This window comes from Nymphaea colorata, chromosome 9, assembly GCF_008831285.2.
Source record: "Nymphaea colorata isolate Beijing-Zhang1983 chromosome 9, ASM883128v2, whole genome shotgun sequence".
NCBI lineage: Eukaryota > Viridiplantae > Streptophyta > Magnoliopsida > Nymphaeales > Nymphaeaceae > Nymphaea > Nymphaea colorata.
Genome location: NC_045146.1, coordinates 189,334 through 211,289, shown reverse-complemented (window position 1 = coordinate 211,289; position 21,956 = coordinate 189,334). Strand labels below are relative to the sequence as shown.

Sequence of the window (21,956 nt, the reverse complement as noted above, 5' to 3'; positions counted from 1 at the left end):
AGATATTTGGCTAAGATTGCATCTAGTGTGTTAGAAGAATATGTCCTACATATTTATGAAACTCAGTTCCAAAGAATTCAATGCCCATGCTATCAAACGCCCTCAAGGAATACATTAACTTGCTTTACTTTTTATCTATCTATCTTTGTTTCCGGACATTATATATATAGAGGTACCCATCAGACTTTTATGTCGAATATTGTGCATCTATGGGTTTAGAAAAATTGATCAGACCCCGAGGGAAGATTAGATATTACGAGGCAGGTGAGGCCCTTGCCAACATTTTCGGATTAAAGAGAGGGCCAGATCGTAACTTTTTTTTTTTTCCTTGAACCAAAACAATGAAAATTCCACGAAAAATTCGAGGAAGCTGCACTTTTCCACTCTTCCTTAAACTAAGGAGGCAGTGAAGCTTATCTCCCCCCTCTCTCTCTTAATTCAGTTCATTTGGGGGATCTCTCTCTTTAGCCTTCGCTGTTTTTCTTGTTACATTCTTTCGTCTCTAAGCATCAACCACTTGTCGTCGCCTTTAACTCGAAGCCGGCTCGTCCCTCGATAAGCCGAACGCGGAACGCCGGCGCCATTCTCCCTCTCCCTCTCTTGGTTTTGTCGTCTTCGTCCTTCGTTGGAGCCGGCTCGCCATGAACTACAAGCGCGCCTCCAAGTCCGCCTTCTCGAAGTTGGCGTACACTGACGCTCCCATCGATCTTCTGTTCATTGTTTCTTTTTTATCTCCTGAAATTTATACATGCTCTGTTTTCTCAGTTCTGACGCTCCGATCTCCTTTTTCGTATCGTTTTCCGTTTCTCCAAAATTTCCGCCGTTGGTCTTTCTCGTTGTAGCTTATTCTGGCAATCTTTGTTTCCTTTTCTCTTTTTCTGAGACTTCCTTGCGTACTTTCTTATCGCAGTAGTTGCTTCATTGGCACGTCCTCTTCTTCATCCTCGTCACGCGGCCTCTCTGCTTCGACCAACGCCTTAGTCATCGATGGCGCCGATCACCAGAACCCGAAGAAAATGCCAGTGAGTTACGCCGGCCGTGTTTCTTCTGTGCAGCTGCATGCTTCCTTCATTTCCATATTGGTCCTTCGATCGACTTCTGCTTCTTCGTTGTTGGGGATGCCTCCATTTTTGTCAACCATCGGCTGAATCTATCCCTGTTCATTCGGCTTCTTGCTAGAAGTGTTTTTTTGTTTTCTTCTCGTTTCTTTTTTATTGTTTAAATTTTTGAAAAATGTTGCCTACATTCGACTGCGCAATGCTATTTAGTACAAGACTCAAAGCGTGATGCGCTTCATATGATCAAATTAACTCCGTAATTGTGATTCACCTTTTGTATATTGAAGATCAACATATACTAAAAGAGAGAGAGCCTGCAAAAGTTGGACTGCGAAGATGTTTAACCGATAGCTGTTTTTGTCGCCGACTGCTTATTAGTTAGCATGCGCCAATAAATGGTTCTTAAAGAAACGGCATTTTCATTAGTACCTTGCAAAAACCTATGTCGATCGGAGTCGCTGGTGTTGCTTAAGCGATTTAATCTGCTAGCTGTTTTTATCGTTCATTACTTATCAGTTAGCATGCAACAATAAATGGTTCTCAAAGAGGTGAAAAACTAACGAATAGACTGCACAAAGAATAAAGTAGCTTTTAATGCAGTTAATTTCGTCTGTTAACAGATAATAAAAAGCACACATCTAATGGTTCGTGTCGAATAAATCATGCCTTTTATGTCAATTCGAAGGGCTTAAATTAGGAACCAAGAAGTGTATATACACACACAAAAAAAAATATTTTATACTTTCTAATCAACTGTCACCGAAAAAGACTCAGGGGCTCCATAACTTGCTGAAAGAGAAAACACCAATTTATTCCTTGCTGGTGCAGGTCCTCCTTCATATTTTTCTTTATCTGTATTTTGTCGTGATTCTTCTTAATTTATTCACTAAAAAAGAAAGACAAACTGAAAAAGGAAGGACTAGAGAGTCTTGCGAGAAGTCTGGAGCGAAAAAGAAATTCATGGATTTTATCTCCCTTTATTGGCTGTTTCCTTTTTTTGGAATGAACTGTGTGTAACTGTGTATCATCTGATTTTAGTATGTGCGCAGTGAGTTACCTGTTTTAGCCTCTTTCTGAGTTTCAATTTAGCATTAAATTGTTAATTTCTTGGTTTATTATCACTGTATTTGGTAACTGGGTTGACTTTTCTTGCATATTTTGATATTTAATCTCTAAGTTGATTTAGTGACATTTCTTTTGTGGCTGGTATTGTCCTATCACTAGCTTTCAATTTTGTTGATTCCTTTTTCCTTTCTTTTATCTAGATTCTGCAGCTGTGTATTTGATTAGGCTTTGTACATTCTTCTTAATAGCTCTGATTTAATATGAATACTGCTTGCATTTAAGTTTCAAAGTTAATATGGTTCTGTTTTCACCTTGTTTTGGTTGTTGTATTTTATGCTAGCATTTGGTCTTGGTTCTGCTTTTGGTATTTGAGGATACTACGAGGAAAAGATTTTTGTCTTGACTCACTGTTTTGAAGAGACATTTGTTTTTGGCTATATGGAGGTTGCCGATCCTTCCAATTGTTAGGGAAAAAACCATTTTCTGATTTCATTGCTAATTTTATGGAAATACTTTGTACTAATTTCCCAAGATCTTTATTTTTGGGACCAATCTGATCTGTTGGTTTCGTCAAACTTACATTGCAGCAAGTGCATGGGATATGCAATTCTTTTTAGTGGTCTTAAGTGCCATTACGGTGTGAAATTTGACCTGTGGTAAAGTTAAAATTATAAAAAATGGGAAGGTGCAGGATGGACCATGAAAACAACATCTTTGAAAGATTTTTATGCCAACTTTATTATTATAGATTTCAGATGAAGTTGTTTTTTATTTGTAAACTTGTGGTTACATTTGAATTCCATGATCATGCTTCTAGTTCAAGTCAAGAGCCTAATGGCCATAAGCAAATAATAAAAAATTCAAAGTGAAAGGAAGTGCAGCAAAACATGGAAGAATACTTCATAACAAACCAAAATGACAATTGACGGAACCAATTGTTTGTTGCCTTGGTGGTAGAAAATTGAGATTGAAGTCGATGTAGAGTAGTAGGTTGAGAATTTCATGGTAGCAGTTGCTCATGCACTACCTTTCTGGATCAAGACTGGGCTGTAAAGTATCCAATTGACGAGATAGCAGAAAATCATTACTAAATCAGCAATGATTTGCAGAACAAGCAGAAATTTCTTTGAAGGATGGTAAACGAAAAAAATTGAATTTGAGACAATGACAGTTCTGGAAAAATGCATTTTTTGCTATTCATGAAGTGTTTAACTAATATTCTCATGAATTTTGCTATTTGTGTGCATGCACTGTATAATAATACAAGTCAAAACATACAAATACAGTTCAATATTATGCTTAGATTTCTGATGTTATGCTCAAAGATGTGCAAGAAGTTTCATTGTAAAGATATCCTAGGCTACTAGCAATTACATATTGATGTGTTGCATGTCTCGGTTGCATTAGTATCCACATTGTCGGTCAGAAAGTGCAAAGCAGACCTTGTATAAGAAAGTTCTATGCGATTTGTAACTTTATTTTTCTTAGATGACAGTTACATTTGTAATTATGTTGCTCTGAGCTGACTGAAGAACATCACAAGCGATAGTGCTGCTTCTCCATCAAGAAAATTCTTCGAGAGTAATTTGAGTGTAATCCTTTGTAGGGTGTAACTGGATTCTTCAATGATCCTCTGGAGAATGTTGTTGAGGTTGGTAAACATGATATTTCTCAAAATGAAGCTATCATTGACGAACATAGCAATGATTCAACAACCCTGGGAAATGATGGACATGCTATGCTTGTTGATGGTGAAGAGAAGGTATGCTACCTGCTCCATTCAATAGGTTTTGCATGTGCTATCACAAACAGGTCTCGATATCATTATGTTGGCCTTGCAGAACCAATCTGCAGATCAATCTGAGGTCTCTTCAGGAGAAGCTGAAGCTCTTCCCTTTAATCCTGATGACCTGGCTGTGCCGAGCAATTCCATGCAACAATCTGATGGTTCATCTTTAGAATTTGAAGCTGCACTTCTTCTTAATCCTGATGATCTTTCATATCTTGGGCTAAATGATGGTCCTGGTCCCATGGGCACTTCACCAACAAGCACAATCTCAAATAATTTTGATTGTTATTCTGAAAATATGAAAACTGGAGAAGAAGATGATGATGTGGAGGATAATTCTTTCTCACCTTGGACAGAGGATATTTTTGCTCATGAGCCAGAGCCAAGCTCTTCAGCGGGGCCAAGCCAAAGCATTCCTTTGATTGAGGAGATTGAGAAGACCACTGAACTATTCAAAGATTTTAAGCCCTTTGACACTGTTATTGATCATTCAGATCATCACTTTGTCAAAATACATCAGCCAGGCAAAATTTTTCATATAATTCCTTCTAGACAGAAGTCACCTCCTGAGGTAAGCAGGAAACGATTTTAGGATCTCCTTCTCCTAGAGATGTTTGATAATCTAAAAATTCACCTATTTTCAGATGAAACAACTGGCATTGAAGGAATGGACAAAACAGGTACAGCATGAATGGAGCATCTTGGAGAAGGATTTGCCAGGTACATTTTTTGTTCATGTTATGTTGGCATCATTAAGGGAAGAGGGTAATCTGCATTATAAGCAATTTTTTGAGTACTTCTTTTTCCTGTTCTTGATGACACATGCTATTTTTTCCTTTAGAAAAAAACCTTTTCTGGAGAAAAATTTGGGGGGACTTGATTTAGTAAGGGAACTAACAAGGAACATATGTTAAGTGTTTGCTTCTTAGAATAGATAATTACTCTACCAAGTGTCGTCATAAAAAAAATAATTTGGTTGATGCACTTGGTGTCAAATCTTGGAAAAGGATAGTCTACCTATGCCTTGTGATCTAGCAAGCACTTAGATTCGTTGTCCAAATCATTATCACAAATATTGTTCTCAAGTTCTTATTGGCGATGGTAAGGTTTTTTATTTGTAGAAAATCAAAACACTTCTTAAATTTTGAAAGAAACCCAACAAACATAAGTATATTAAACAATATTTTTTGAAAAAAGAATGAAGCAACCAAAAAAAAAAAAAAATTGGCAACTTTTTTTTTTCAAAATATCATGACCGTCCCCATTTCTCCATTTTTCAGTATTTTCAAAACTTCATGTTTTTTATTTTCCTTATTTTTTCATTTTCAAATTTCAATGTGATATTTTGACAAATATCCATGATCTTTGTCACAATGGTCCATCACATATTTAATTAACATGTAATCAAAAACTTTTTTATGCCTTTTGTAAAATTACTTTTTGGAAGAAAAATTGCAAAAGACTGCCCTAACTTCATCTGACAGGTCTGGCGTTCATTATCCCATGTTCATATGCCTTATTAGTTCTAAAGTTAAAGAATTCAACAATAATCTAGTGGAAGCTGACTATTTATGGTTTGCTAATCGATATCAACTTTGCCGAATTAGTATTTAGTATTTACTTAAGTAAATTAGGACACTCATCAACTTTCAGAGATCTACTTCAAATTAATTTTCGCACTGTATGTCATAACACAAGAACATAGAATAATGTCATTGAATTTTTTTAATGCACTTGAGCTTGAAGTCTCAAAGTTCATTGGTGCCTGTAAACGCTTTACTGATGATTTTATTCTTTTCATATTCTTCAATGAGCACTCTTTTTCTGTGTTTATATTTCTTTAATTCAACAGACACAGTATATGTTAGAGCTTATGAAGAAAGGATGGATCTTTTAAGGGCTGTCATTGTTGGGGCAGCTGGAACTCCATACCACGATGGTCTTTTCTTCTTTGACATCTGCCTGCCACAAGAGTATCCACATACCCCACCGGTTGGAGTTTGATAATCAGACTTCATCTTCATTTCTTCTTTAATTATTGAATTTGTAACAAAAGGTAACATTTTATTGGCGTTTATGCAGATGGTCCATTACCACTCTTTTGGCTACAGAGTGAATCCAAATTTGTATGCTTGTGGCAGAGTCTGCCTTAGCCTTTTGAATACTTGGCCTGGAAGCCGTGTCAACCATGAGACATGGATACCAAAACGGTCTACTATTCTTCAAGTTTTGGTTTCTATCCAAGCTCTAGTACTAAATGAGAAGCCTTATTTCAATGAGCCAGGATATGAAGCATCGGCAGGTAAAGAAGACGGTGAGAGACATGCAAGGGCCTACAATGAAAACACCTTCATTTTATGCCTGAAGTCCATGTTGCACCTGCTACGGAAACCACCAAAGGTAGGCTCTACTCTATTTCCTCTCTAAGATATCCCCGTACTTTGAAGCTTTAACAACCTTGGAAAATGGTTTTGTTTGAGGAGTTTTTGTTTACTGATTTTGGATCACCTCTCTGGTTGATCCTTAGTAACTGCGTAATTGAGTAGCTCTTAAGGAGATTATGGTCAATGAGCACAAATATTGACCAGCATGCAGTCCAATCTCTGCAACTCAATAAATCACTCATACGTCAATCTTTCTTTGGTGGTTTCTCTTCTCAATATTGTAGTTTAAAGTTTAAACCATTTTTTTGTTGGTGTACTGATTTCTGGAGCTTTTCTTTATTAATTAAAATCGGAGCTCAGATTGAATTTCTCAGGCCATTTCTTCTTCCTTTGCTTCATTGTGAACTTTCAGCATTTTGAATCATTTGTTGCCGGATATTTCCGTGATAAAGCACCATGTATTCTGGAAGCATGTAAAGCGTACATGGAGGGTGCTCAGGTTGGCCATCTGGCTGATGGAGTTCAGGATGTGAACCAGGGACATGGGCATTGCTCCAAAAGTTTCAAGGATTCCTTATCTCATCTCTTCCCACAGTTGGTCACAGCATTTACGGACAATGGTGCTGACTGCCAGAAATTTGTCCCAAAGCCAAAAGAATCTCGGCCACGAAAACTCTTGGTTAAAGTTTGGAACTGAGTTCAATGGATTGGTCATCTGCGGATACAATAATTGCATTGCTAAATCACGGATTCACCATCCATTATCTTCATCATCTCCACTAAATACAAGTGCTGGTGGTACTTCCAATTTTCAAATTATTATACTGTGAATAGCTTGTAGATAGTGGTCCTGAGGCTTCTACTAACTGCTTACTTCTAGGTAGTCCCTTTTTAGCAGTAAAATGGCTTAACCAATGCTAATTCTGTAGTTACATGGTTAATGAACCATTGGATGCATTATTTATCAAATAAGCTCATTTCGTTTTCATTTGTTCATTCTGTACAAACATTTGCTTAAGGCAAGTTGTTACCACACAAGTTTTCTTATAAATGTGGCATTCTAAAAATTTTAATTTTTAGCTCTCATCTGCAATTATGGTAGAGGACAAGTAGCTACATGCAGGTTGCCCTTGTTGGTGCATAACCATGGTTCATTTACTTAAATTATAAAAAATGATTGCAGCGAAACCTTTTCCCGAGTCGCCGGATGACTTTCAGGACTCCATAATATTCATGCTCTTTATGTCTTTAGTTCTTGGTATTGAACTATGAATTTGCTCCCTATTAGTTTTAGAACGTTAGGCAAGTTATTCAAATTGTCTCTCCTTTAGACATGGGCACACAACGTAAATTACGGTAGGATTCAAAGCAGCATGTTGAGGCCCTTTCCTCCACATGTTGTTGTTTCAGAAAGCGAGCATATCTACTTAAAGACCGTTGTTCAGGCTATATTGTAACCAACCATATCTGATTTGACATATGCACATCAAATGTCCCCTGCATGTTCTTGTTTTGGTTGGCAGTTTATCTCTTGTTCTTTTGTAACCATCGATGCACTGAATTCAGTTCAAACATGATCTTGATTTAGCATTTCAAGATGGAGAGCATGTTTGTCCATTGACCGAATACTAGGTCCAGCTTGAATAAACCTTGAAGAAACTTGTTATGGATCCTAATCAGGTATGCCTAAGAACTCTTATATTCAGGTATCAATCTTTTACTATTCCTGATGTAGCATTAAGCAAATCGTGGAATATCCAGGCCTACCAACATCTTCTGATGCTTCTTTGGCAGACCAGCTCTGTCTTTAAGAGGGCATTGTGTGATATATCGTCCTTATGCTTGACCAATATTGGGGCTTCAACTGAACCATGTGGATACAAGTTGTTTTTGAGAAAATAGTTATCAAATGTCTTACCTCATCATGACAACGGCAATCAGCTTGAGATTGAAATTGAAAAGAGCCAACTAATAGGGGTCCAAGCTTATGTACATCATGCATTGTTCCCCGTACAGTCCAATCTAGTTTCTATTATTTGGCTTGAAGAATGGTAGACCTGGTTTATCAACTTGTGCTCGCAATCTAAACTTGATTGCTTCCTTAGCCAGTGATTTGGGTTTTATATCTGTTTCTGCAAAACCTCACTATTACAGTAGTAATAATTTAAATAAGCTGCAATGATGGAATTTCTAATAGGTTGTTTGATTGCAGAAACAGAACAATAGTAGCAGATTTGTTTAGATGCTAGTATGGAACATACAGAGCTGTCCAGATTTCTTTGCTCCATTGATAGCTAAGGGTAGAAAAGGATGTCTTACTTCATTTAGATAATCGACATGATTAGTTCAAGCTTGGCTCGCACATTGTTTGATCGGTGTAATGAGCTGAGCTAAAACTCATTTGTTTTTCCAGATTGCTTTCTGTGGAGGTTTGGAAAAACAGTGTAAAATCCAAACTTTATGCATATCATTAATTTCTAGCTTTTAAATATGGGGACTTCCATATGGTTAGATTTGCGAAAGACGTGATTTTCATTTTGCCAACAAGTCCAGTACGAAGCATTATCACAGAAAACTGGTCTTCTTGCGTAAAAAACTTTTGTGTACATAAAAAACGTGTCAACAAAAAAAGAACTGCAAAAGACCCATTCTTTGAAAAGGACGCCAAAACAAAACAAAAAAAAAGCCAAAAAAAAACTGGAAAAGACACTTTCATGTTGTTTTCTTCACATGATTTACTGCGTATGTAAAACATTTATTACTGACGTGATTGACGCCCAAGTAGAACGCGTTGACGAAAAGGGAACTTACACCATATATATTTGAAACCCACAAACAATATTTGTGACAATTGAAGCTATAAGCAAGTCTAAAGAAGCGCACTAAAGGCATCTTTATATGCGTATATGTGACTCCACCCTTGGATTCAAGGAATATCACATCTCTTGAACTTCTTTCAAGACTACAGGCAATAAAATTGCCTTCTTCATCCTTGACAGCATACCAAATACATGGCTTCTCTATTGGAATTTGGCATCATGGTCCAAGAAAGGTTGATTTTATAATAATTTCAGCTCTTCAAAGGAGGCCAATAGTGTCAGGAAATAATTACGCCACTGATTCTCGATTTGATAATTGACCCAAATCCAACTTCAAGGAACTTGATGCAGTAAGAAATCCACATCTGATTAACAATCGAACACACATACCATATCTGACAAATTATCTGTATATGTTGGAATCCCTTAATATGCAAAAATTATGATATGATTTTCTATTCCTATAGTTGAATCTGAATCCCATTCTAAATCAAGTTAAGCAAAACCTTAAAAGGTCATGTCATCTATATGTCCAATCCAAATTCATTCGATTGGCATCCCTAACGTGAAGGCCTCCTATTTTCACTCCCACTTTCAATCTTTCATAAAACCTTCCAAGAACATTCTGGCTAAAGGGCATTAGGCATAAAATTTAAAAATTTTAAGAGGCGACAATATATAAATGAAAAAAAAATCTTAGAAATATCAATATAGAAACAAAAAAGGTTTTTGGGGGGCGATTGTCCACACACTGCCTCTGCCCCTTGTCTGACAATTTCTTCTTAGTAAGATTCATGATACATGAAGCCATTGCAATGGCCGGACTCGAAATTGACCAGAGTATTCAGTTTGGCAGATCTTAATGTGTCTCATTACCGGTTTCATTCTCTTTTGAAAAAGACTAAGAACCAGGACAATTATAAGCTAACAGAATAGAAGCATGGATCAACATCTTAACTTGTCCACAAATTCTTGCTACCATTTCTTGTAGCCACCCCTTTCCTCTGCAAAATTTTCTGTCCTTTCGCGCTCACATTCCTGAGTTTGTTGTAGGAGCCATACTTTTGTTGCAGCTGCCAAATGATAGGCTTGTCTGTTGGATGAAAAGCTCAATTGAATTGAATAAAACGGCAGTGATAACCTTGTTCCTTTTGAATACTGTAAACCGCTTTTCTATGCGGAAAAACAAAAATCGAAGCCTTCGTTTAGATTGAAGATCAAAAGATAGTCTCCTAACTCCTTGGATGTCAATTCAGTTGATGTTAAAACCATAGTCACAAATAACATCTCAGAGTTTTAAAACGGCGAGATTTTTCTCGGCTATAATGCGGTGAACTTGAAAAAACAAAACAAGTATGGTAAATATTTAAAATTTTTTAAAAAACTAGAAATAAGGGGAAAATAAAATAAGTGAGAAACTAATAACACAAACATCAAAAGATCAGTATATTTACAACAAAAAAATGAAAAAAAAAAACTGTTTGACATTTAAAAAACTGAATAAAACTGAAAAAACGTGAAAAAACAGGTTAAAAACTCGTTTTTTTCGTTTTTAACATAAAAAAAAACATGTTTTCTTTTAAGTTTTAAACGGCTAGTTAATTTATCGCATTAAAAAAAAAATGCATTGCCTGACTGGATAAAACCACATCACAAATCCAATTTTCAAAGTTTACTTAAACTAATTTTGATACTAAACGAGATTGTTGACAAGGATTAAGTTGTCCCCCAAAAGGAAAAAGTTCTTTCTTTCAAGTAGGACAACAGGTAGGGCTGAACACGAGTCGAGTCGAGCCCGAGCTCGGTCAGCTCGAACTCGACTCGACTAAGTAAGACATGAGCTCGACTCGGCTCGAACTCGATTATAGCTCGACTATCCTAGCTCGAACTTGACTCGATAGTCAATTGTCGAACTCGAGCTCGGCTCGATTAAGCTCGATAAGCTCGTTTACTTGAGTCATCCATACTTGTTGAGCTCGAGCTCGACCGTGAGCTCGACTAAGGCTCAAATACGTGAAGCTCGACTAAGGCTCGTGAGCTCGATTATTACTCATATCCTTATCGAGCTCGTTTAAGGCTCGATTAACATACCCTTTCGATGAAACTACATTTGGAATATTTTTTATTTCTTCCATCTGATAGAAATAGAAATTATTAAACCAGACGCACAATATGACTGAGCTTAATAAAATATAAATAATAGAATCATCTTCAAGCCATATAATATGAAAATAAAGAATGTGAAGATATCATAATCAACTTGTAACAACATAATTAACCAAGCTATTGTTATCGTACAAATGAAAATAATCCTTGCTGCAGGAAAGATGCCGAAGAGACAAATGGTGGATCACTTCTTCGTAGAGCATGGAAGCAATCAACCTGAAACAAAATTAAAAAAAAAAAGCATTATGGGGGGAGAAAAAACATTCCAAAGGTATTATGAGCATTTAATATGAAAAAGCAAAATTTATGGCACAATCTGCATCTCACGATTCCAAAAAACATACCTGAAGCACGCATGTGCCATACCCTTTCAGCACCCTTTTGAGGGTATGTCGATTAACATACCCTTTTGAAGCAAGTGCCTAAACAGGAGCTTCATGACTCAAACGTATATTGTTTAGCACCAGTAACCGCATCCCACACCTACCCACACAAGAGATTAGCAACCATCTTTAGGTAATATCAAACACTTATATATTCAACCAACCTTGATAGTCTTGTCATCTCTTACTGGATCTTTGAGTAAAGTATAGAATATGGATGCACTTGTGAGATCAAAACCTACATGCTCTTCAGTCATTTGCAGAAAAGCAACAGCATAATACAGCAGCTCCTTAACATTTCCCTGAACAACCTAGAGAAAACAATGACCCAAAAACAAAAGACACTTACAATTTTAGACATGATTCAGCATGGCTTAGTGATAACTGATCATTTGTACAAAAATAGCAAAAGAATACAAACCATTACCTTACTCAGCTTCCTATCACCAACAATAGTGAGAAAGAACTCAAACAACTGCAGAAAAACGAACACCATAAGAAGGATATCAACTTTCAACAGTAAAAGGTAATAAAACTGGTCAAAATCAATTCACAATGTTCCATTTGTATGTGTTGCCTTGGGCAATGAAATGTAAGAAAATGTGTTTGGAAGATCGATGATATAGCTAAAATGAAGTAAGAAAGATGTCAACCTCCAGGAATACCTTAAAGAGTCATTTACATTTTGCCAGACCCGAAAATAAGATGTAGACACTTGGAAAATGGTACCCGTTCAACAAATCTAATTGTACATACCATAAAAAGTGGTGTTGATTGTATATACAAGACCAATTTAGCTGTGGCTTATTTTGAAAATATTAGAAACAATAAAGTAAAAGGTTACTGTCTCATTAAAAAGATAGGCTACCGATTAGCAGAAATAAAGGCATTTCTTGGAGTAAAGGAAACTCACTATTGCTGCCGCATGTAATTAGTGAATATAAGTGGTTACAGATTTTGGTAAAACCAGCAAGAAACTTCAATAAGTAGAAGATTAATCACTTACGTATTAAATAGGCACAAAGGATATTGAAATTACATCTGGAGTGCGTGGAATTGTAGCCAACCATTCATTGTGTCCTTGGCCAGTATCTACACCTCCTTTTCTGATACATATGCTAACAACATGCTGCATGACATTGTTAGTCGTTAGACCCAAAACCCTTAGTCATCATCAATAAGTTTTCTGCCAAAATAGTCGATCAGATAGAAAGCTAAGTACCTCAGACTGAGAAAATTAGGATGAACGGCAGTCAATTAGCTATGTGGCTGGTCCTCTTGTGACTGTAATGAAGCTCTCAATGCACAACTTGAACTTGTAGGTGTAAAGGTACTTCCCTTCCCTTTACTTGAGGCAGCCATACTATAACATAACAATAATAATTAAACAAGCAAGTGACTTAAATGTACTTGAAAAACATAAAACAACATTGATATAACAACAAGTCAACAACAATCGTAAGCTACATAGTGCATAACTTATAAGTTATAATCAAATTAATGAACATGTCTGAAAACTCGACAAGGGCATATGCAAAACCACATGTGTTCCGCATATGAAGCAAATGGAAGAGAATCTAACAGAAAGCCACACATGAAATCAAATGGAAGCAGACAAGGGAACATGTATGAAGCACAGGGGAATGAAGCCTAACAAAAAGGCACACATAACAGAACATGGCATCAATAGGGAGCAGGTAGTCTATTTCAAGCATTGCAAGTTACAGTTTTCAGAGAAAAAAGAAAACGAACATACCAGGGAGCAGGAAATCAAAGTTGAGAACTGAATGTATCAAGAAAAGGGAAAAAGCTCAAAACACGACAGTACAACATGAACAGGGAGCAGGAAATTCCGCCAGAATGCGCCATCAATTTTGGGAAACTAGAGAGAAGAAGAAATCCTGCAACAATAAAGGAGATGGGAACCCTAAAATCAAAAGGGAACAAACAAACTAACAAAAGAAAAACCTGCCATCGGCGTCGCCCACTCGCAGTCCGTCTCCAGTCGTCGTCGTCACTAGTTGCCAGCTGCCGTCCATCCTCAACCGCCATTCGTCGTCAGCTGCCCAAGCACCCGCTGAAAGACCTATCGAAACTTGAGAGGAGCCCGGAACAGCTACAGGCGGAGAGGCGGAGAGCACACTGACGTAGGGCGGCAGGAGCACAGAGGGGCAGAGCACAGGGGGGGATTCGCCGGAGAAGAGAAGGAGAAGTCGGAGTCGGAGAGACCGAGAGGCGAGAGAGGGAGAGTCGGAGTCGGAGAGAAGGCCGAAGGGGAACAAAAAAAAGAAACCCTAGGGCTAGAAGGCTTAGAACGAAAAAAGAAATTAAAAACCTAAACTTGTTTCCCGCCTCAGAAAAAGTGAGACAGCTGAACCTGAACCGGTTTTTTAAAATCGGTATGTTAATCGAGCCGAGTCGAGCTTTAACGAGTCCACTAGAGTGAACTGAACTCGAGCTCTACTCGATTAGTTAAACGAGTTGACTCGTGAACTCGAGCTCAACTCGTTTAACTAATGAAGCAGCTCGTTTAACAAATGAGTCGAGCTTAAACGAGTCGAGTTCGAGTAGCTCGACTCGTTGTGCAGCCCGAACAACAGGCAAGAAGTTTCCGAGAAACCCACTGACCTGTGATCATTCATCTGCTATGGAAATGGTAAAGTTTCCTCATTAATTTGTCAATTTCATGGGCCCCGACGACTGCAAGTTGATTTCCGATCAAAGTAACCCAATGCTATTAAAATCGATTTGTGAGTCAAGCAAGTCAGCTAGAAAGATTCTAAGAATCAGCTGAAATTGGCTTGAAACATGAGTTCCTGTGAATCAATTCAAATTTTAGAATTTATCCGGTTTAACTAAGAAAAATCCAATTAAAAATAATAAAATACAAAATATAACAAATAAACAAATATGCCAATCAGATGGTATATCAAATCTATTTGAATAGCTTGATTCAGACCCATTTTGGCAACTCCAAAGCAAACTAAGTTTGGGCCACCAGATTATTCAGAAAATTTTTTGTTAAGGGGCACTGGTTATAAAATTTTAAATTTTTAAAAAGCATGAGAATATAAATAAAGAAAATTTCTCTAAAGTATCAAATATGAAAAACAAATAGTATCAAATATGAAAAACAAATATGAATTTTTTATGGGTTTGTATAAGCAATTGCCCACACAGTGCCTACACCTGCCTTCGCCCCTGAAACGGGTAAAAGGGCATAAGTCGCAAGTCGCCCTCAAGTTTGGGAGGACCGCTTCTTTGAAACCTACCACTAATTATTAAAGTAAGACCCAATTCATGCACCTCATATTCAATTCCTACTTTCTTTGTCCAATCCCGTGTTTGTAGAGAAGGGCCCACTAAGAATTCTATTCATGAAAGTCTTTTTGAAAGACTTGCATAAGTCTTTGTCTTCACGACATATATGTAACCATATAAATGTGACTTGCATATTTCCTTTGACATTGTCAATCTCTCGACCATGATTTTTCTACCTCAAACTACGTCTTTTCTATAAGGCAGACTTAAATCAAACACGTAAATCACGAATATGCTGCCTAAACCTAATTTAAATGATTTAAAATGTTGATAATTAGAGGAGATTTGTGGAGTTCTTCATGATATCGATCAGCTTAAATGCGACATCATCAAGAAAAAAATTGCCACAATTTTGGTTTTGTGGAAACTAGTTTTGTAAAAAATTAGTTTTTTAAATAAGTTTTATGATAAAACTCAATATGGGTATCATCCAGATTGACTTGTTAGAAGCAAATCTATTTTTTACTTTCTAAATTTAAGGGGCACTAATTTATAATCGATTTATATAATAAATTATGTTGTATGTAAGAACTACTATATAAATATGTGGGTCTGTACTTATGGCTTCCAACAAATTTTCTCATCCTTCATTCAATTAGCAGTGAAAAGTTTCTTTATACTTTCAATTTGGGTTCGGCCTCGAAAAAATCGGCTTGAGTTGGCCCGATAGGTTTTTAAAATTATTTTTATTTTACTAATTAATATATATTTATTATTAAAATATACTTTATATTCAAAAAAATTATTTTATATTTAAAAGCCGGGCCCGAGCTCTGGCTTGGAGCATCGGATTGCTTGGTGTATTTAAACTATGTTTGATAGCCTCGTCAAGGTAGACCTATCAGTGGTTCCTTGATCAACACGTAACGCTTAAATACAAAAAAACAGTAGAAATAGAGTCGATAAAATGGTAATCAATACCAAACTTTGGGAACAAGAAGCCCCTCAGTTACCATAACAAACAAACGCAAAACATAAGCAAAAAAAAATAAAATATACAATATAATGTATAGTAAAACAACATACCAACTGAGCTAAGAGAAAGAGAGAAACAACTCAATATCAAGCATTGACTTGGAATTTGGTGCCATAAGTAAAAAAATGTGGCTAAGGAAGAGATTAATTTTTTCCGTATATGACATGACATTGTTTTGTTGGCATGTATTTACAACTATATGATGTTTATATTAATAGTATTTTTTGAACGGCAATATGAAAGTGGGGTCGTTCACAAGCCGAATTCGAGTCGAGTCGAGCCGAGCCATCTTGAACTCAGATCTGAGTCTCAAAAAACATAACTCAACTTTCCTCTGCTTGAGTTTAAGAACACTTAATGGGATTTGTTTGAGCTTCACGGAGCCGTTTATTAAAAAAAAATTATTTTGAAGATCAACAAAAACGACCAAATTTTGGGCTCGAATCTCAAAAAACATAAACTTGGTTCATTGAACGGCCCTATGTGGAAGCATTTCCGGAGCCCCTTGCCCTCTTTTCCCCTTAAGTTTTGTTCCAAAGAAATTCTAATTTGAGTTCAGTTGAGTGAAGAGAGGGTGGAAAGGAAAAGTTAAAAGTGGTTTTAAGACAATGACTACAGATCAAATTTTTTAACGCTACCGTTTTCTGAAATAAAGCAAATCTTGTCACATTTTTAATAGATTCATTCACCTTGATTATGGAGTTGATGGGTTTTTTCCTCCTTAGTTTAGAGATGAAAAACCAAAATGCGAACAAAACAAATATTTTGCATTTAATAAGAACAAAGTTAGAACATTTTTCACGTAATACATGTTCATATGGGAGACGAGCTTTCACGTCTTCCCTTCTTATTGTCAACACATAAACTTATCTAGTGAAAGGGTGAGGACTGTTTTTTAAATAACGAAAGCGAAATGGCAATGAAAAAGTTGCGTTTCGAGGGCCAATAGCTCAATTATGTGAGGACACATGACACAATATTATCGAGTGATTGAATTCTTTGGAAAATGACGTAACAAATGTTTTGCTTAGGGAACACTTGTTGCTTGAAAAGAATATCTTTTCAAAATTTTAGAAACAAACATACCTTTTCAATTTTTTTGATGAATTTTTTTTCTTAAAAAATGTCTAAAATCAGATATAAACTTTTTTATACCAAGTGTGCCTTAAGGCCCTCCCTCAAAATTTATAGGTGCGTCGGCAGCCCATTATCAGGATCGGTCTTGGAAATAAACGGCAATGCTACAATTTGGGCTTGTTTTCAAGATTTATTATAAAATTTAAGGACTTATTAAGAAAATTAATAATGTGAAGGTTGTATATGGAATAATGACTAAAAGATGGTCAACTTCTCGGCTTGATCCTGAACTGCGCTATTTATGTAAATTAGTACAAAATCAGTGGCATTTTAGTGTAGAGTTTAAACAACCACCACGATTTCTTGGTCTTCGTGTTCCTCCTCAGGTCGCCGGTATAAAACGGCGGAGCGCAGTGGGGGAGATGAAGCCCAGAGATCCACGCGAGAGGAAATCCTTCTCGAAAATGGCGACCTTCTCCCGCCGGAGTTTTGGGGTGCCTCCTTCTCCGACCCTCTTTTCCTTCTTCTTCGTCTCCCTCTTCCTCTGTTCCCTCTCTTCTTCCACCCAGGTCCCCTACAAGCCCCACTGCGACTCGATCGTGTCAGAGGCAAGTCGTGACGGAGAAGTCCTGAGCACGCCGCTCGGCCTCCCTGATTCCTATCTTTACCGGGGCGCGGAAAGTATTCTCGGTCGGAACGTTCGTCAGTCGCTCTTATTGCCGACTTTTAGCTTGGCGAAATTCACAGAGAAAGGCGTCTACGCCACGGATCGACCGGGAATTCTGAGAGTCGATGCGTATTTGTTGATCCAAGGGTCGAGGAGGTGGGGGAATTCCTCATTTTCGGTTTCACCCTCGTTTCAGCCTCGGCTGCCGAAGCGTTTCCGTAGCAGAGGCAGCATATCTCTCTCTCTTGGTGGTTTCTGGGAAGAGTCATCGGGGATGCTTTGTATGGTTGGTTCCGGTTTGGGCGTCTCCGGAGAAGGTACTAATTTCGACCTTTCCGCAGTCTTGAAGCTTAATTTTACAAAGAATTCGACAATCGAGCGTAGTTTGGTTACTGGGGCATTGGAATTTCCTAGCAAGGATGACGGCAGTGATGTGAATAAAGTGGAGCCGATGTCTCTGTTAGGAGTTTCTCGTCTGAATCATAGTTACAGCTTGGATTCGGAAGCCAAAGGCATGTGTTCTGCTTCAGATGCTGGACATAGTGCAGTGAGTGGGAAAGGGAACATCTGTTTTTCACTCCAGCGGATGTCATTCAGTTCTTTATACTTGGAATATGAACATGACTGCAAATCTGGGAATTGTAGTATTTTCAGTAGCGATGAAGGTCGTTCGACATCCATGGTGCTCGCTGGTCTGGACTGTTCTGGCGAAGGGAAAGTTTTCTTATTGTTCGGATTTTCGAATGTCACATATGGTCATCAATCTCGATTTTACCGTGGCCTTCCCGGTGTTGTTCCTCTTGAAAGGACATTGATCGGAGAGGGGATTTGGGATGAGAAAAGCAATCAGTTGTGCTTTTCAGTTTGTCGATTTCTGAATCACTCGCATTCATTAGCGGGTGCCTGGATTGGTGATTGTACTATTGGTATGAACTTGAGCTTTCATTCGAGATTAACACTTACGGACAGAAGGACTGTTGAGGGTAGTATTTGGAGTAACAAAAGATTGAATGAATCCGGGTTCTTTAGACGCCTTTCTTTTGGCCAGGAGATGGATCTTGCTGAAGTCGATATAGTAAATTTCAAGTATGAATTCACACAGTATGAACGAGTGAGAAAAATGTGTAAAGCTGATGCTAAGAAGCACTCTGGAAAGCTATATCCGGATGGATACTCGAGCAATGAGATGGTATTTCAGGTGAGTGTGAAAAACTCACTAAAACAGCATACTTGGGGTACCCTATCTCCATTGGCCAATGATGGAGGTGTCTACCCAGATAAATTTGCCAATGTGAGTCAAGTCATGTATGCCGCCTCTCCAGTGCAGTCTTATAACGGACAGAGCCCGATGAACATAAGCTACGTTGTAGACATTCATCTTCCTTCCACATTTCATTTGGATGGGATTTCTCCAAAAATCTCATCCTTGGTTATATCTGCTGAAGGTGTGTATGATCCTGTGACTGGGGTTCTCTGCATGGTTGGTTGCCGCCACGTTCGCCAGGACAATGGCACTAACGTCATGGATTGTGAAATCAGTATGAATTTTCAGTTACCACCTCTGAGTACTGAAAACTTTGCCGTTGGTGAACAATTCAGTGGCACAATTAAGAGCATCAGAAAGAGTGCAGATCCTCTTTATTTTAAGTCTCTGAAGCTCTGGTCTTCTGTTCCATACTTAGTTCAGACAAGAACGTCAGTCCTTATGATGGACACGGAGATAGCTATGGTGCTGATATCTCTCACCTTGGTATCCATCTTTGTCTTGCTACAGCTTTTGCATGTAAAGAAACATCCTGAGGTGCTTCCATTTGTGTCGCTTGGAATGGCTGCCGTGCTTACACTTGGGTATATGATCCCCTTGGTGCTCAACTTTGAAGCTTCCTTTGCCAATGGACACAGGAAGACTCTCTATGTAACCGAAAGTTGGGTGCAAGTGGATGAAATTCTCGTGAGGGTAATCACCTTGATAGCCTTCCTCTTGCAGTTCCGGCTTCTCCAGTTGGTATGGTCGGCAAGGTCAAGCTCATCCGTGTCAGAGAGTAATTCTTTCAGCTTATGTTTGTTACTCTACATTGTCGGTGGTTTATTTGCATGTTTTGCTCATTGGAAATCACCAGAATACATCCGGGAGCTGGAAATTGGGCAGCCTTCTGTTTTAGAGGATCTCGAATCTTATGTTGGGCTGGTCCTTGATGGGTTTCTCTTGCCGCAGGTTCTACTGAACCTGTTTGCACACTTGAAAGAGAAGGCACTTTCACCTTCTTTTTTTATTGGTTTAACAGCCGTTCGGTCCTTTCCCCACATATATGATGCATACAGGTCTTTCTATAACATCCCTCGGCAGGGATTGTCTTACTACTACGCCGACCCAGAATGGGATTTCTATTCTGCTGCTTGGGATTTTATGATTCCTTTAGTAGGAACGGTTTTTGCAATTCTGATATACCTGCAGCAAAGGTTTGGGGGTAGATGCATCCTCCCTCGGAAACTCAGGGAGAGGATCGAATACGAGAAGGTTCCTGTTGTTCTCAGTTGACTCATACCGGGGATTGTTGCTGCTATTGTACACGGAAATAGACGAGCTTCCCAATGTCTGCATTCCCTGAATATCCAATATATATAAAGAAAGCATGTAGAAGCTTCAGCATAACAAGATTTCTCTGATTGGTGACCATATATCATTACTGCGGTTTGTAATTTCAGTTTTCTGCAAAAGCAAATTTGTGTAATGATCCATTCACAGTGGACATGAAAATGAAGGTAACATCTTTAGCTGCCATAGCATACCTCTTGTTTCAAACCTAATATTACAGCGTTCCTTTTTTTCTTCTCTCTCTCCTTATGATGTAAACTGCAGAATGATTAAAAAGCTTCTGAATTTTCCCACCTTCACAGCGAAGCTGTTCATTTAGCATACTCAAAATGAGCTCATTAATGACTCTATGAATTCTTGAATGAAGGTAGAACAAATTGTTCTTGTCATGAATGCCAACCGTAGAAATGTGTCCATAATTGCTTACCTGACTTGAGCTTTCTATTTACAGATCATTCGGGACGTTGTCACCAACTTTAATAAGTGTGATTTGCTCATTTTTCCCTAAAGTCATCTCTGGCTTATTCTGAATCAGGAATCCAACCATGACATTTTAAGACGAGTTAGTTTTTGCTTTTTACAGTAGTCGGTAACTTACTCCGCACTCATGTACTCAAAATGATGGGTTTGTGTCGTTTGAGAAATGCTTGTCATTCTATATTTCTATTATTAGCTCATTTCTTTCTTAATTTGTCAGGGGTAATATGTGTTTTTTTGCTGAAAATGAATAATTTTGAGTGTTGCTTTAACCTCATGGACCAATTTAAAACACTCGAGAAAAAGGTCAGGGTAGTTGGTCAATTACGTGTATAAAGTTAGGATCGAATTTTGGAAAGAAGAACCTTTCTTTCAACGACTCAAATTATGATTTCTCACATTCGGAAGAAATCCGCACATCTAACCAAGTATTTTCCAAAAACCCCCGCTTATGTTTTGAATCAAGAAGAAAAATGCTGTCATGCTTTCCAATAGGCAGTTGAACTGGACAAAAAGGACAGTTAAACTAACTTTTTCAAACTTGTTTGAATTTTTTATTTTGGGTAGGTTTTGATCACACCTGAATTTAAATGTATGACGCACACTATCACCAAGTGCATACTCTTTCGCACACACCAATCCTACCACCCTGACTTCATTACATTGTGGAAAAGGATGATCCAGGGTCTCCTCTGCTTCGCCGCAAGACTTACAGCGGCTTGGGAATGGGAGATGATTACCAGTGGTCTCCTCTTCTTTACATTCCAGCTGTTTCATTATCTCACGGACTTGTCGTGGAACGATGTTTTGTGGCACGCCCTTGGACAATGCCATTTAAGTTAAATTCCCTTCTTTTTCTTGTAATATTTTTCGCAACTCATAAGCGTGGAATGTGGGAGATCAACGAGGAGCTGCCAAGTGCTTCAGCAGTTTCGGGAGAGCGGAAAGAAACCCCACCAGCCGGCTGATCAGAACTGCTTTCAGTGCAGTAGTGCAGGTGCGAAGATATATTTTTTTTTGTCACTAAGCACATGGCTAACAAATTTTCAATTGCCTATTCTATATAACTTGACTCATATTTTTTTAAGTTCAACCACTAATTTAAACTTTCCACTAATTTAAACTTTGGTAGAATAAAATCCGTGGAGCACACGTGTGCCCCCAACTATTTATGCTCG

The 21,956-nt window shown here is 37.9% G+C and overlaps 1 protein-coding gene and 1 long non-coding RNA gene across 4 annotated transcripts; one reads left to right on the top strand and one right to left on the bottom strand.

The window, feature by feature from the left end:
- The first annotated feature begins 395 nt into the window (after positions 1-395).
- On the top strand, positions 396-20,602 carry LOC116260179 (uncharacterized). Its single transcript, XM_050079459.1, has 9 exons — positions 396-822; positions 911-1,022; positions 3,730-3,885; positions 3,965-4,483; positions 4,557-4,632; positions 5,765-5,904; positions 5,995-6,312; positions 6,709-6,981; positions 17,275-20,602. Exons 1-9 carry the CDS (start codon positions 749-751, stop codon positions 20,242-20,244), a joined length of 4,638 nt encoding a protein of 1,545 aa, XP_049935416.1. The 5' UTR covers positions 396-748; the 3' UTR covers positions 20,245-20,602.
- Positions 11,303-13,929, bottom strand: LOC116260164 (uncharacterized). Of its 3 annotated transcripts, none has more exons than XR_004174055.2 (7): positions 13,421-13,929; positions 12,887-13,027; positions 12,671-12,793; positions 12,092-12,139; positions 11,829-11,975; positions 11,626-11,764; positions 11,303-11,497 (listed from the first exon to the last, which is right to left on the bottom strand). It is a non-coding gene; the product is annotated as an uncharacterized LOC116260164 (long non-coding RNA). The 3 variants fall into 3 exon arrangements; XR_004174054.2 differs by having other exon boundaries at positions 13,633-13,929; XR_004174053.2 differs by having other exon boundaries at positions 12,887-13,929.
- Positions 20,603-21,956: the final 1,354 nt, after the last annotated feature.

Coding starts and splice junctions, on each gene's coding strand:
- LOC116260179 (XM_050079459.1), top strand. CDS start 749: ATGCTCTGTTTTCTCAGTTCTGACGCTCCGATCTCCTTTTTCGTATCG. Junction 3,886..3,964: donor TTGTTGATGGTGAAGAGAAG/GTATGCTACCTG, acceptor TTGGCCTTGCAG/AACCAATCTGCAGATCAATC. Junction 6,313..6,708: donor TGCTACGGAAACCACCAAAG/GTAGGCTCTACT, acceptor GTGAACTTTCAG/CATTTTGAATCATTTGTTGC.